General features: G+C 52.1%; 1 protein-coding gene across 1 annotated transcript; it reads right to left on the bottom strand.

Moving 5' to 3' along the window:
* Window positions 1-2,494: 2,494 nt before the first annotated feature.
* On the bottom strand, window positions 2,495-11,296 carry Bola3 (bolA family member 3). The gene is made up of 4 exons (XM_021191400.2): window positions 11,188-11,296; window positions 9,347-9,470; window positions 7,328-7,416; window positions 2,495-2,744 (listed from the first exon to the last, which is right to left on the bottom strand). Exons 1-4 carry the CDS (start codon window positions 11,239-11,241, stop codon window positions 2,679-2,681), a joined length of 333 nt encoding a protein of 110 aa, XP_021047059.1. The 5' UTR covers window positions 11,242-11,296; the 3' UTR covers window positions 2,495-2,678.
* Window positions 11,297-11,982: the final 686 nt, after the last annotated feature.

Genomic DNA, 11,982 nt, shown 5'->3' with positions numbered 1-11,982 from the left:
AGCCCCTCCCTCCCACCTCTGGAAGTCTGCACAGACATTGATGTCCCTGCTTTCCACCACTGCAGAGCCCTCCCCTAGTTTCCTCCCCTAGCCCCACCCTAGCCCTCCTGCCCCAGCCCCTCCCCTAACCCCTGCTCTATCCCTGGCCCTGGCCCCTCTCCTAGCCCCTGCCTAGCCCCAGGAGACCCCTCATGCTGCCTTATATTTCAGACATATGCCCATCTCTGCTCCCGTGTGTCACCCACTCATTCTTGGTTTGTACCCTGAGCAACAGCTCACCCTACCCCACCTCATCCCACCCCACACCACCCCCATAGCCTCTCATCCAGAACTCTCAGGTCCACCTCTGCCCAACCCTACCATCCATTCCACGTCCTATAGATGATGTGGGCTCTGTGATCATTTTTCCAAAGAGCTGTCCTCCCTCAGGCCGGCCAGAGAGCCTGGTCCTCACTCATCTCGCCAGAGGACTACACTCCCCAAACCCTCTGCTCCTGGGCTCCACGGCTAGATGTCCCAGGAGCCTGCAGACTTTCTGCTCACCCGAGGGAATCAATTCACAGCATAGCCTACCAGATGTGCACAACCCACAGCCTCTTGGGCCACACGCGCTCGGGATTGCTCTTGATACGGCCTGGCAGTCACGAACGGAAGTCATGATGGGTGTTTTGAAGCTTTCTTCTTTTTCTTTCATTCTTTCCTTATATTGGGAACATGGCGGCTGGGAGAGATGCCTGCAGTGGTGCACGTGTAAAGGTTGGTAGCGTGCCTGCGGGAGTGGGTTCTCTCTTCCTCCCATGTAGGCTGTAGGACTCCAGCTCCGGTCTGCATGCCTGCGGGAGTGGGTTCTCTCTTCCTCCCATGTAGGCTGTAGGACTCCAGCTCAGGTCTGCGTACCTGCGGGAGTGGGTTCTCTCTTCCACCAATGTAGGCTGTAGGACTCCAGCTCCGGTCTCAGAGCATCATGCTTTGTGACCACCTCCTGGGTCCAGCAATTTTCCTATGACTCAGTCACGCGGCTCTCAAACATGAGCTTTATAGCTAGCTCATGGCATTGTGCTGCAGCCACCTGCCCTTGTGTGACTACCAGTGTCAGGGCTGTACAAAGCCACGTCTTGCTCTGGCCTCACTGGTGACTCTGAGTGGTTGCATGGCGCTCCACGGCTATTTGTCAGAACTGAAGTTGTGAGTGCTACAAAAATCAAAGCCACTCTGCCAGGCTTTCCTCCTCCTCCCCAGTGGCATCCTCGTACCAAATCTGGATTCTACCCTTTAGTGTCCTCAAGCCTGCTCTTCCCCTGTTAGCCCACCTGTACCCTGGCATGGGCATTTGCCTAATGAGCCCGCCATGACAGACACCTTACGCCCACTGGCAGGGAGGGGTGTGCCAGAAGAAGACCACAGCAGAGCCCTCCAAAGCTGGGACCCTGGTGGGTTTTCACACTTGGTCTAAACTTGGAAAGATTAAGTGACTTCCCACACAGACCTAAGAAATCTTAAGATGCCCAGAACACCTATAGACTCAGCTGGTAAAGGTGTTCACTGCCAACCCTGAGTTCAGACCCCAGGACTCAGATCTGCATGTTTTCTCTGACTCCCGCGTGTGCACTGTGGCACATGTACAACAAGCACAAGCTCATGCACATGCGCACACACAGATTCTTTGAAAACTGTCACCAGGTGTGGTGCATGCCTTTGATCCCATCACTCCAGCGGCAGAGACAGGTGGATCTGAGTTCGAGGTCCACTGGTGTGTCTACAGTGAGTTCCAGAACAGCTAGAACTCTGTAGAAAGATACTGTCTTTAAAAAAAAAAAAAGCTATTCAGTGAGGATGTGGGTGATGTGGGGATGGTCGGGAAGGCAGAAGCCACATGCGAGGTATTTGGCCACTGGACTTAAGGGAACACTGGTGAGCCAGCTTCCGGAAACACAAGAAGGCAGGCCCTGAAGCTGGGTGGAAGTCGGCCTGCACCGTCTGCCTACCGTCGCGGATGCTGAGACACTGGCTGAGCAACCACCAGAACATCTACCCAGAACACCAGACTTGGTGACCCTGGCATCCAGACAGATGTCCCAGCTTCTCAGAGTCACCCCCAGAGCCCAGGGTGAGTGTGTGCAAGATCAGCTGTAAAAGTGCAGCTGCTGGCAAACTTGCCCCACCAGATGCGGATGAGAAACTGGGGATTCGTCATTCTTAGAGAAGTATAGGGAGGAAAGAGTCCCTAAAACTTCATAGAACCAAAACCCTGGGGTCAGGCATGGTGACGCACACCTTTCATTCAAGTAGGGGGTCTAGAAGTTCAAGTTAGCCTGGTCTAAATAGTTTCAGGCCAGCCAGGGCTATACAATGAGATCCTGTCTCAAAAAGCAAAAACACCCAAAGCTCTGGCCTTCACTCTGTGTCTAGGAGTAGGAAGGACTGAGCAGAGACTCCAACAGTGTGAGCAAAAGTCGCTGCTTCTGAAGGGGGGACCTGAAGCATGGCACATCTGTTCTGAGCAGGAGGCACCTGTGAACTTTAATTAACTCTGAATAGACAACATATCTCCCATAATTATAATATAGAAATGTCTATGAACAAAAAATAGATATTTTTGTAGGTGGGCAGGGATTTTCTGAAATACTGCTGTGAGCGAAGTGCACTCCAGGTTTTAAGCGTGAGCAGTCAGTCGGCTCTCAGCACTTGGGGACAGAGGTGAATATCCGAAGGCCGTGCATACCCTTGATCTCTTCTTTTAGTGCCTGAGGAGAAAGAGACACCGTGGTCAGTTCTTGTGCCTTTACATTGGCTGTACAGTATTCTACATGGCTCTGTCTGAAGGACACGTGCATGTATTTTAAGCAATTTTTCCTTCAAAATATTTTTGCCTATGTCTATGGTGTGTGCGTTTGCATATGTATAGGGATGTGTGTGTAGGTGTGTGTGTTTGCGTGGGGCGGGGATGAGTGTGACTGCTCTCCACTTTATATATCAAGGCAGAGGTTGCTCTAACCCTGGAGCTTACCGTTCAGGCCAGTCAGCTAGTCAGCCTACTCCAGGGACTGCCTGTTCCTGCCTTCCAGGTGCTCAGATTACAGGAGGGCTGCCATGGTCACTTAGCACTGACACATCTGTAATGCCAGCATCTAGTGCTATGTGGGTCCTGGGCATCCAGACTCAGGCCGTCACACTTGTACACAAATGTTTGCCCTCTAAGTCTCTTCCCGGTCCCCTTTACGGTTCTGTGTTTGTTTGAGGCAGCGTCTCACTATATAGCCCTGGCTGGCCTGGGACTTGCTATGTAGAACATGGTCCATTCAGAGATCTGCCCTCCTCAACCTCCCCAGTGTCTGGATTAGAGCTTAGCACTTAGCACCCAGCACCCAGCTCCCAGCTCCCTTTACGATTGTTTTCATTCAGTACACCTCGGCCCAGCCGCCAGGGTAAGCCAGCCGCCAGGGTAAGGCAGGGTGGCAACTTGAGCTCAGGAGTTTGATCCAGTAGTTTGATCCAGTCCAGCATTATAGGAAGACCCCGAACCAAGACTTAATCAAAATTGAGGCCAAGGTTGGCTCAGCAGTTAACAGCACTTGGTGCTAGAGCAGAACTGGAGTAAACTGGCTAGTTGGGTTCTGTAACTCCATTCCTGGGGGACTCTGACTCCGTCTTCTTGCCTCTGAGTACACCAGGCACACAAACATACATGCAGGCAAAACACTCATCCACATAAACTAAGAATGAATCTTCAAACGTAAAGAAGTGACTGGGAAGGCCACCTGATGCTGACCTCCTGCCTATGCAGCTGACCTCTGCCTGTGACCTCTGGCCACAGTGAACACATGTGCACACACACACAACATCTGGGCTGTAGGGATAAGACAACACTGAGTACCCCTGGTCCAAAGTCAGCAAGTGAGTAAATAGGTCAGGGTATGAACCCAGATGTTCTGTGGTCCTGGCCACAGCGGGTGTCAGTTGTATTCCTAACTGGCCCTGCTGTTGTGCTGGGAGCCCATGAGCCATGCCAGGACAACTCTGTACTCACTCAACTCTGCAGATAAAAATAAGCCTGGAAAAAGCCTGTCACACAACTGGGCACCTTTCCTCGGCTTGCTGCAGGTCCACGATGCCCCCTAGTGGCTGTTTTTGTCTTTGCCTCTGGGCTACCATGGGCTGCTCCCACTGCAGGGAGGTGTCACACCTTCAGGGACAGACAGGTCCTGGATCTTGGATGCTTTGAGGCTCTGCAGTCCACTGTGCACATTCCCTCCTGCCAACACCTCCCTCTGATCTCTGGGAAGCCTCCCAAGGCCCCTCCACCCACGTTAATGTCACACGATACCTGCTACAGCCACATGGCATCATGATGGCATCATGATGGCTAAGGACACTGAGGCCCTGGCTGGGGCCTGGGCTTGGCTAAAGTACCCTAAGTGCCTAAGCAGGAGGGGCAGTCATGGGGCTTCTGATAAAGCACTACGTCCAACCCCCAGTGCTCACCAATTTTAAAAGTTCAGGGTTCTTTTCAGTGACATAGTGAGTTCAAGGCCAGCCTGGGCTATGAAACATTGACTCAAAAAACAAAGTACCATGGGTAAGGAGATGCAGCTTGAAAGCCAATCATTGATGCAGGCCTTTAATGCCAGCCCTTGGGAGGCAGAGGCAGGCGGATCTCTCATGAGTTGAAGGCCACTGGTCTACTACATAGTGAGTTCCAGGACAGCTAGGGCTACACAGTGAGACCCTGTCTAAAAAAGATGCAGCTTGGATAGACATGTTTGAGCAGGGCTGTGCACAGTGTTACCCTGGATATTGGGGACACAAAGAAAAAGGCAAGAGGCACTGATGAAGAAATAATAGAGACCAAAAAAGCAACAAAGTAAGAGTGCTTGCTGAGCAAGCCTGACAACCTAGGTAAAAAGGCCAGAACTGTAATCCTGGCATTCCTACAGCAGTGTAAGAAGGGAAGGCAGGGAAACGCCTAGAGCTAGCCTGGAGTACACGGTCCAGTTACGGAGGAGGCCTCACTATGTCGAACTGTTCTCAAGCTGGGGGGGGGGGGGGACTTGCCACTCCCAAGAGCCTTTGAGGCATGCACTATTCCAGTTATTGTGTTACAGATTAGGAAACAGCCACAGGGAGGTTGAGCAACTTTCTCAGGGTCACAACCTAGAAAGTAGCAACTCTAGCTGCAGGCTCAGGCAGGCTTGGTAGGGCCCAGAGTCCAGTCACAGCAGGCAGCCTGTGTGTCAAAGAACACAGCCCAAGTACCACAGGCTGTGGGGAAAGCCTTCAGCCAGGTCTTCCCAGTCCAAGACTCCAGACCACGCCCAACTGACTGCCGCCCTATCACAGCCTGCCTGGGGGCTGTAGGTGCTGCAGCCAAGGTACAGGGCTATGAGGATGGCAAAGGGCCAACAGGGGTCAGGAGTGCATGTAGCCAGGACGCAGGTCAGAATCGGCAGCAGCTGGAAGCGGGAGTTGGAGGGTAGGTGACACGGCACTGTTGAATTGGGTGCAGAAGGTTGGAACCTAGGCTAGGGGCTCAATCAGGGTCAAGGTCCAGAGGATGAAAGAGAGAGCAACAGAAAACAGTCAGCTGGGAGGGTGACTGAAGAAGGAGGGAGAAGCCTTCAACGACAGTAAACCATGTGTGACATCAAGGTCAGATCCGTGCTTTTCAAAAACTAAGCCAGCAGATTGCACACAAGACCTCCATGTGTGAAACCAAACCCAGATGTCCAGAGGGTGACTTCAGAGAAAAAGTCAGAATGGGTTCCCACCGAGGAACACACACACATACAGAAATCTACAAAGAATCACGTCGTTTAGCACTGTCCATGCTTGCAAATACTCTCCACATGTGACCACAGAAAACATGTGAGTGGGCTAGGCACACTGGAACACGTCTATAACCCTGTACAGGAGGGAGTGGCTAGAGATCATGAGTCCATACAAGTCAGCATCAGATGGGCATCCTGTTAAAAATCCCTAGCACAGGTTACGGCTGTAGAGCACTTGTCTAGTATGCACGAAGCTCTGGGCTCCATCCTCAGTGCCTCGTGCACCGGGCATGATGGCGCACAGTTAGAAACCCAGCATTTCAAAGGGTGGAGGCAGAAGGATCAGAAGTTCAAAGTCATCCTCAGCTATGTAAGTTTGAGACCTAGTCTTAAAAATACTCAAACTAGGGACTGGAGAGATGGCTCAGAGGTTAAGAGGACTGACTGTTCATCCAGAGGTCCTGAGTTCAATTCCCAACAACCACATGGTGGCTCCCAGCCATCTGTAATGGGATCCTATGCCCTCTTCTGGTGTGTCTGAAGATACCACACTCACATACATAAAATAAATCTTAAAAAAAAAAAAAAATTCTCAAACTAGGCTGGGGATGCAGCTCAGAAGGTGGAGCTCTTGTGGGCTGCGCATGAGCCCTAGGTCTGACCCCAGCACTTTATAACCAGTGGAGGTGGTACACCGCTCCCCTAGCGCTTGGGAGGCGGAGGCAGGAGAATCAGGAGCACAGGACCATCCTCACCTACACAGTGAGTTTGGGGCTGGCCTGGGCTTCATGAGACCCTCTCTTTAAAAGATAACTACTAAGTGGCTTACTTTCCATTTGGAATGAATTCATATTTGCTCAAAATCTCCCCCTAGTGAGTCTCTGGTTCTAAGGTCTCTCTGGTTCGGTCTGTAGGCATAATGATTCGTACAGGGTATTCACCGTCCTCTGCCCTCACATCTTGTTTCAATCAGGACACAGCACTGCAATGTTTATACCAAGAATCTCCTGTCTCACATCTGTGTAAACAATTCTTACCATTTATTCTCTGTCTTGCCAATAAATGCTGATCACCCAATGGCCGAGCAGAACAGAGAATATGGCGGGACATTGCCAGCCAGAGGAAGGAGAGAACGGAGGGAGGAAGACTGAGGTCAGCGAGGAGGATGGAGGATTTGGAGCCATCAGGAAGGGGTCCAGAGAGAGATCATGGAAACACACCTGATCAATAATAACATGCAAGCATCATGGGAAGGGGCTGGGAGGTAGGCAGGTTAGCATAAAAAAGTAAAGACGGACCGTTTAACTGCTCAGCTGTTGAGGAACAGTTTTAAATATTGTTTCTCTGTGTGATTACTGGAGCCTAGCATAAAGTAAAGAAACAAGTGTGCCAGATTAATTCACACTACGTTTACATTAAAGTTAATTCATATGCACCTGTCCTCTTGACCATATACTAACAGCCGTGCTCTCTCGCGCTATGAACAGTGACAGTCTCCATGCCCACTGCTGTGGCCTCGGATGCTGAAGGCCAGGGGCGACGGACCATCAGGAGCCACTGACCTGATTGACCATCTGGTGCTGCTGGACGGTCCTCTTCTCTTTAAATTCTTCTGATTCGATTTTAATTTCATACATCGCCCCGCAGCCTCCTAAAACAGAGTCAAAGGCATTTCAGTGATGACAGATGGTAGCTCAGACTCAAAGGACGCGACAATCCCCAAAAAGGAACATTCTGACAGCATTCTGCTAACAGGTATAGAGAAAGATCACAATTTCTGCTCTGGCCATTCACTCCTGGCAGGCAGCCTTGGCCCAAAGGCTCTCTCCCTTTTGCAAGACCCCTCTTTCTACTCCCCACACCTGTCAGCGTGTGCAGGAAAGAGGAGGCACGAGCCCTGGGGAGCACAGAGAGGCAGAACATTCTCTCCCAGAAAGCCATGGGAGGGAGGGGGGAGACTGATTTCAGTAGTACAAACATGCTCTAAGGTTCCATCTAAGCATCTGGTGTGGCCCTACAGTGACTATCAACCTGACAGATGTAGTCTCACTTAGGAGACAAACCTCCGGGCATGTCCGTGAGGGGGATTTCTAGATTGGGATAACTCACCCCTAAGCTGGCGTCCTGGACTACAGGGGAAGAGAGTGAGCTGTGTACCAGCCTCCATCCCTCTGCTTCCTGAGTGTGGATGCTGTGTGAGCAGCCACTTGAAGCTCCTGCAGCCCTGATTTCCCACCATGAGAGCCCTCACTGACATAAAATAAAACAAACTGCTTTTTGTTTCGTGTAAGTTCACCTCATCAGACCTCATTGAACTACATTTTCTGAATTCGGGAATTACAGGCCAGCAACAGCATATCCGATCAATTTTACAAGTTTCTGGTATTAGTATTCCTTCTAGGCTCTGCCCCACAGTTACCTGGCAACAGCTAGGTAGGCCTGGCTTAAACAGGTCTGTTTGCCCCCTCCTCACTCTTACTCTCTCTAACTCTCTTCTCTCCCTGACCCCTTTCTCTACATGTGTTCCTGCTCACACACGCACACACACGCCCCTTTACTCCTTCTCGACTCCCCTTCCCATGCCCGGAATAAACTCTATTCTATACTATACTATAGAATGGCTGGTACCTCAGCGGGAAGGGATGCCTCAGCATGGGCCCGCGGAAAGACCCTCCCGCCTCACCACACTGTGCTCTACAAGACATATCCTGGCACGTCTTCTTTTTTTTTTTTTTTTTTTTTTTAATAAAACACAACATCAGGGAATGTACATACTAGGCAAGTACTCTACCAACTGAGCTACATCCCCAGCCCAATAAAAAGAGACTTCTCAATGTCCTCCCATCCCATGCAAATGTGCTTTCAAGGAAGTCGGGGACTCTCCTAGCAGTGGCAAGGAAGTCGGGGACTCTCCTAGCAGTGGCAAGGAAGAGCTGGTTCTTATCTAGCTGCTTGCACCTGTGTTCCTCTATGGGTGTGTCTGGATAAGGCACCCAGGTCCCCTCTGCTTCTACAGCAGAAGCTACACCCCTAGCCTAGTCCTGACAAACTGCCAGCCAGGAACTCAGTGGCCTGAGGAGAGGCCGGCCAGAACGGGCTTGGGGACTCTGCCCTGGGTCCCGATTCTGCCTCTGATTCTCCCGCCTCCTTTGGCTGCTTTGGGCTTGCCTCTTGGATAAAGTAGGGCAGCTTACAAACCCCACCTTGGGCCCATTCTAGCTTTACTGTTGTTGCTGTCAGAAGAGCTGGGGTGGGCAGCTTACAAGGCCCATAAAGGAGAAGGTGGCCCCAGCTCTTGGTGCCTCTACAGGGTCAAGCTTGCTGAGGGGCCTCATCTAAGCAGGGCTACTCTGGAAACCCAGAGTTCTCGCAGCTGGGCTTGTCTTTGTGGTTCTCTGACGTTTCTAAGTCCCCATCTCCATTTGGCCCAAAGCAACACATACAGAGAAGTCGTTGGGTCAAGTGCCTTCCTCATGGTCTCTTGACTTCAGCCTCTCCCCAGGCAAAAAAAAAAAAAAAAAAAAAAAAACTCTAGAAAACCTCAGCAAAGTCCTCACGGAGAAAATGGGAGAGAGCCTTACCTGAGATGTCTGTGACTTGAATAGCTGTGGCTCGAGGAAACTTTTCTTTGAGAACCTGGGTCACTTTGAGCTCCCCCTCCGTCTGGGAGGCAAACATTCGCTGCGCGCAGTGCCACAGAGGGAGCTGGGAGAACACAGAGGCGTTCTGAGCAACCATGAGCAGGCACAGCAATGGTCCCTGCCTGAGCGGGGCAGGCACAGTACTGGGGCTGCTGGAGAGCACTGCTGCTGAAGGGGCTACATTCACTCCTCAGACTCACCTGAAGGGCCAGAGCGGGGCGCTCGCTACCTAGACTTTTAGGGATGTGCCCTGGGTCTCTGTGGTATGTTTGTGTGTGTGAAGCTGCCCGTATGTACGTGTTCACTGCGGTCAGAGAAAAAGCACAGCTGTCCTTCTCGGGGATCTCGCCTTGGTTTTTTTGAGACAGGGGCTCTCACTAGCTTAGAGCTCATCAAGTAAGTAGGCAGGGCTGGCAGGCTGGCAGGCAAGCACAGGGATCCACCTGGCTTGCCTTCCCAGAATTGGGATCTCAAGTATGTGCCCCCACACCTGGCTTCTGTTCTTAAATTTTTATTTTTAATTATGTATATGTGCATGTGTAAGAGTGTGTGCACATGGATGAAGATCTTCAGATGTTAGATGAGGGAGGGTATCAGATCACGGAACCTGGGGTTACAGGCAGCTGTGAGCTGATTGACATGGATGCTGGAAACTGAACTGAGATCCTCTGCAAAAAGCAGGGAACTCCCTTATCCACCATCTCACATGGGTCCTGGGGGGTGAACTCAGCCCATCCTTGTGAGCCCTTTACCAACTGTGCCATCTCCCCAGCTCTCTCATTAGCCAGTCTTAAAGGACAAGATGGAGTCTGTCCCTCTATAGCGGCCATCCCAGAGCTGACGGTCAGGCAGGTCCTCTGAAGCAGCGAATGAGCAGGTGAGAGGCATGGCCACTGGACATTAGGCCAAGATGCCTAAGAGATGGCTGAAATGCGGGCCAGGGGAAAGGTCTGGAGTTAGATGGTCTGTGTAGTGCACAAAGGAACGAAACCATGAGGCTGTGAGCCTGTACACAACTCCAAGGTTTGCCGTGGGATTGCTCCTGAGACGGAAGCATAGGTGGGAAGAACGGGATGGTAATGTAAAATCACTAAGAGCTGCAGAGTCCTCAAGGGCTATCATCTTAGCACACCTATCCAGACTGACAAAGCCGCACATGAGCTGCCCTGGATGTCCGTGCAGCAACAAAACTCCTCAGCTTGAGAGGCAGATTCAAGACCAGCAGGCAAGTAAGGAGAGGTGGATGAGCTAAAGCTAATGATGGACCTGTAAAGGGGAGAAAGAATGGGCACCGTGGCTTACTTTGTTCCAGGAGTTAGGAGGAATGTCACAAATTCTAAGCCAGCCAGGGCTATAATTCAAGAACCGGTCTCAAAATCCAACAGGGATTGGAAGAATTAGGAGAGTTCGCCCTGTGCTGGGTTCCTACTCCAGCCGGCAGGCTATGGAGAGTCAAGGTCAGAGGCCTGGCCAGCATACAATTGTTAAGGTACGAGTTCGTCCCGAGTGCCCAGGGGCAAAGCCTGGACTCGGGGCTATGACGCCTATGTTTTCCTGTACGTAAGGCAGCCTTTCCCAGGGCCTCTGTACTGTGACTGGTTATGGAACTGTCTCCCGATCCGCCTAAGTCCAGTAGCCCCCAGCACACCCGGTGCGATGCAGAGGGCAGGGGAGAATGAATGAATGAGAACAAGGAAGGGCCTCGGCCCTGCCCCGGGTCCCCAGCCTGACAACAGCCGCCCAAGCTCCCCCGCAGCTCCGCCCGAGCCCCGCCGGCTCACCCCGCGGCTCCCGCGCAGCAGAGGCGCAGCGGCCGCCGGGCCCCATGCCGCCATGCCCGGCGACGCAGCCCGAGGTCACGGTGCAGCCGGAAAGACGCCGGCACTGTGTCTAGAGTCGCCGCCCTGGCCGAGCCCGCCCCCTGCCGTCCGGAGGCCGCGCCCGCACCACGGTCGCCACCCGGAACCGGCCGCACCTGCAAACATGGGTGTTCCCCGTCCCACCTTGGCCGGGCTTCCACTGCAGGGTCCCTTGCACTCCCCCAGGTCGCACTCCTCCGCAGCCAGAACCCTGGGGTGCATAGAACAGGTCGCCCTCACCCCGACATCCTCCTAATCAGTGCTCTGGGAAACTGGCTTCTTTCCCGATAGGAGTTGCTGTGAAAGTCTCAAGCAACCCGGGTCTTCTCAGGTTAGTGTTCTAGAAAGAGCAGAGACTTTTGTGAGGGGGGCTGAAATTGGAGAGGGCAGACTGCTGCAATGGCCAAGTGGCTAGGGATAGGGTGTGGTGGGGTGTTACACGAGGGGTGGGAGTGGACATTTGTTTTGGATTTCTCTGAGATCCAGGAGACCCAAGTCACCACAGGCACCTCTAATCCCAGGGCTTTTTTGTGTTCAAAACCAGCTATGGCTAAGGTGAGTTCCATTAGTTTTAAGTTCCTGTCTCAAAACTAAAAACGTGGTGGCTCATACTTTTAATGCCAGAACTGGAGAAGCAATGGCAGGCAGATCTTAAAGGTCAGCCAGGGCTACACAGTGAGACCGTCTCAAAATCAAGCAAACAAAAATATCCCCTCC

Source organism: Mus pahari, chromosome 2 (genome assembly GCF_900095145.1).
Source record: "Mus pahari chromosome 2, PAHARI_EIJ_v1.1, whole genome shotgun sequence".
NCBI lineage: Eukaryota > Metazoa > Chordata > Mammalia > Rodentia > Muridae > Mus > Mus pahari.
Note: the sequence above shows the minus strand (reverse complement) of the source record. Positions and strands in the feature narration are given on the sequence as shown.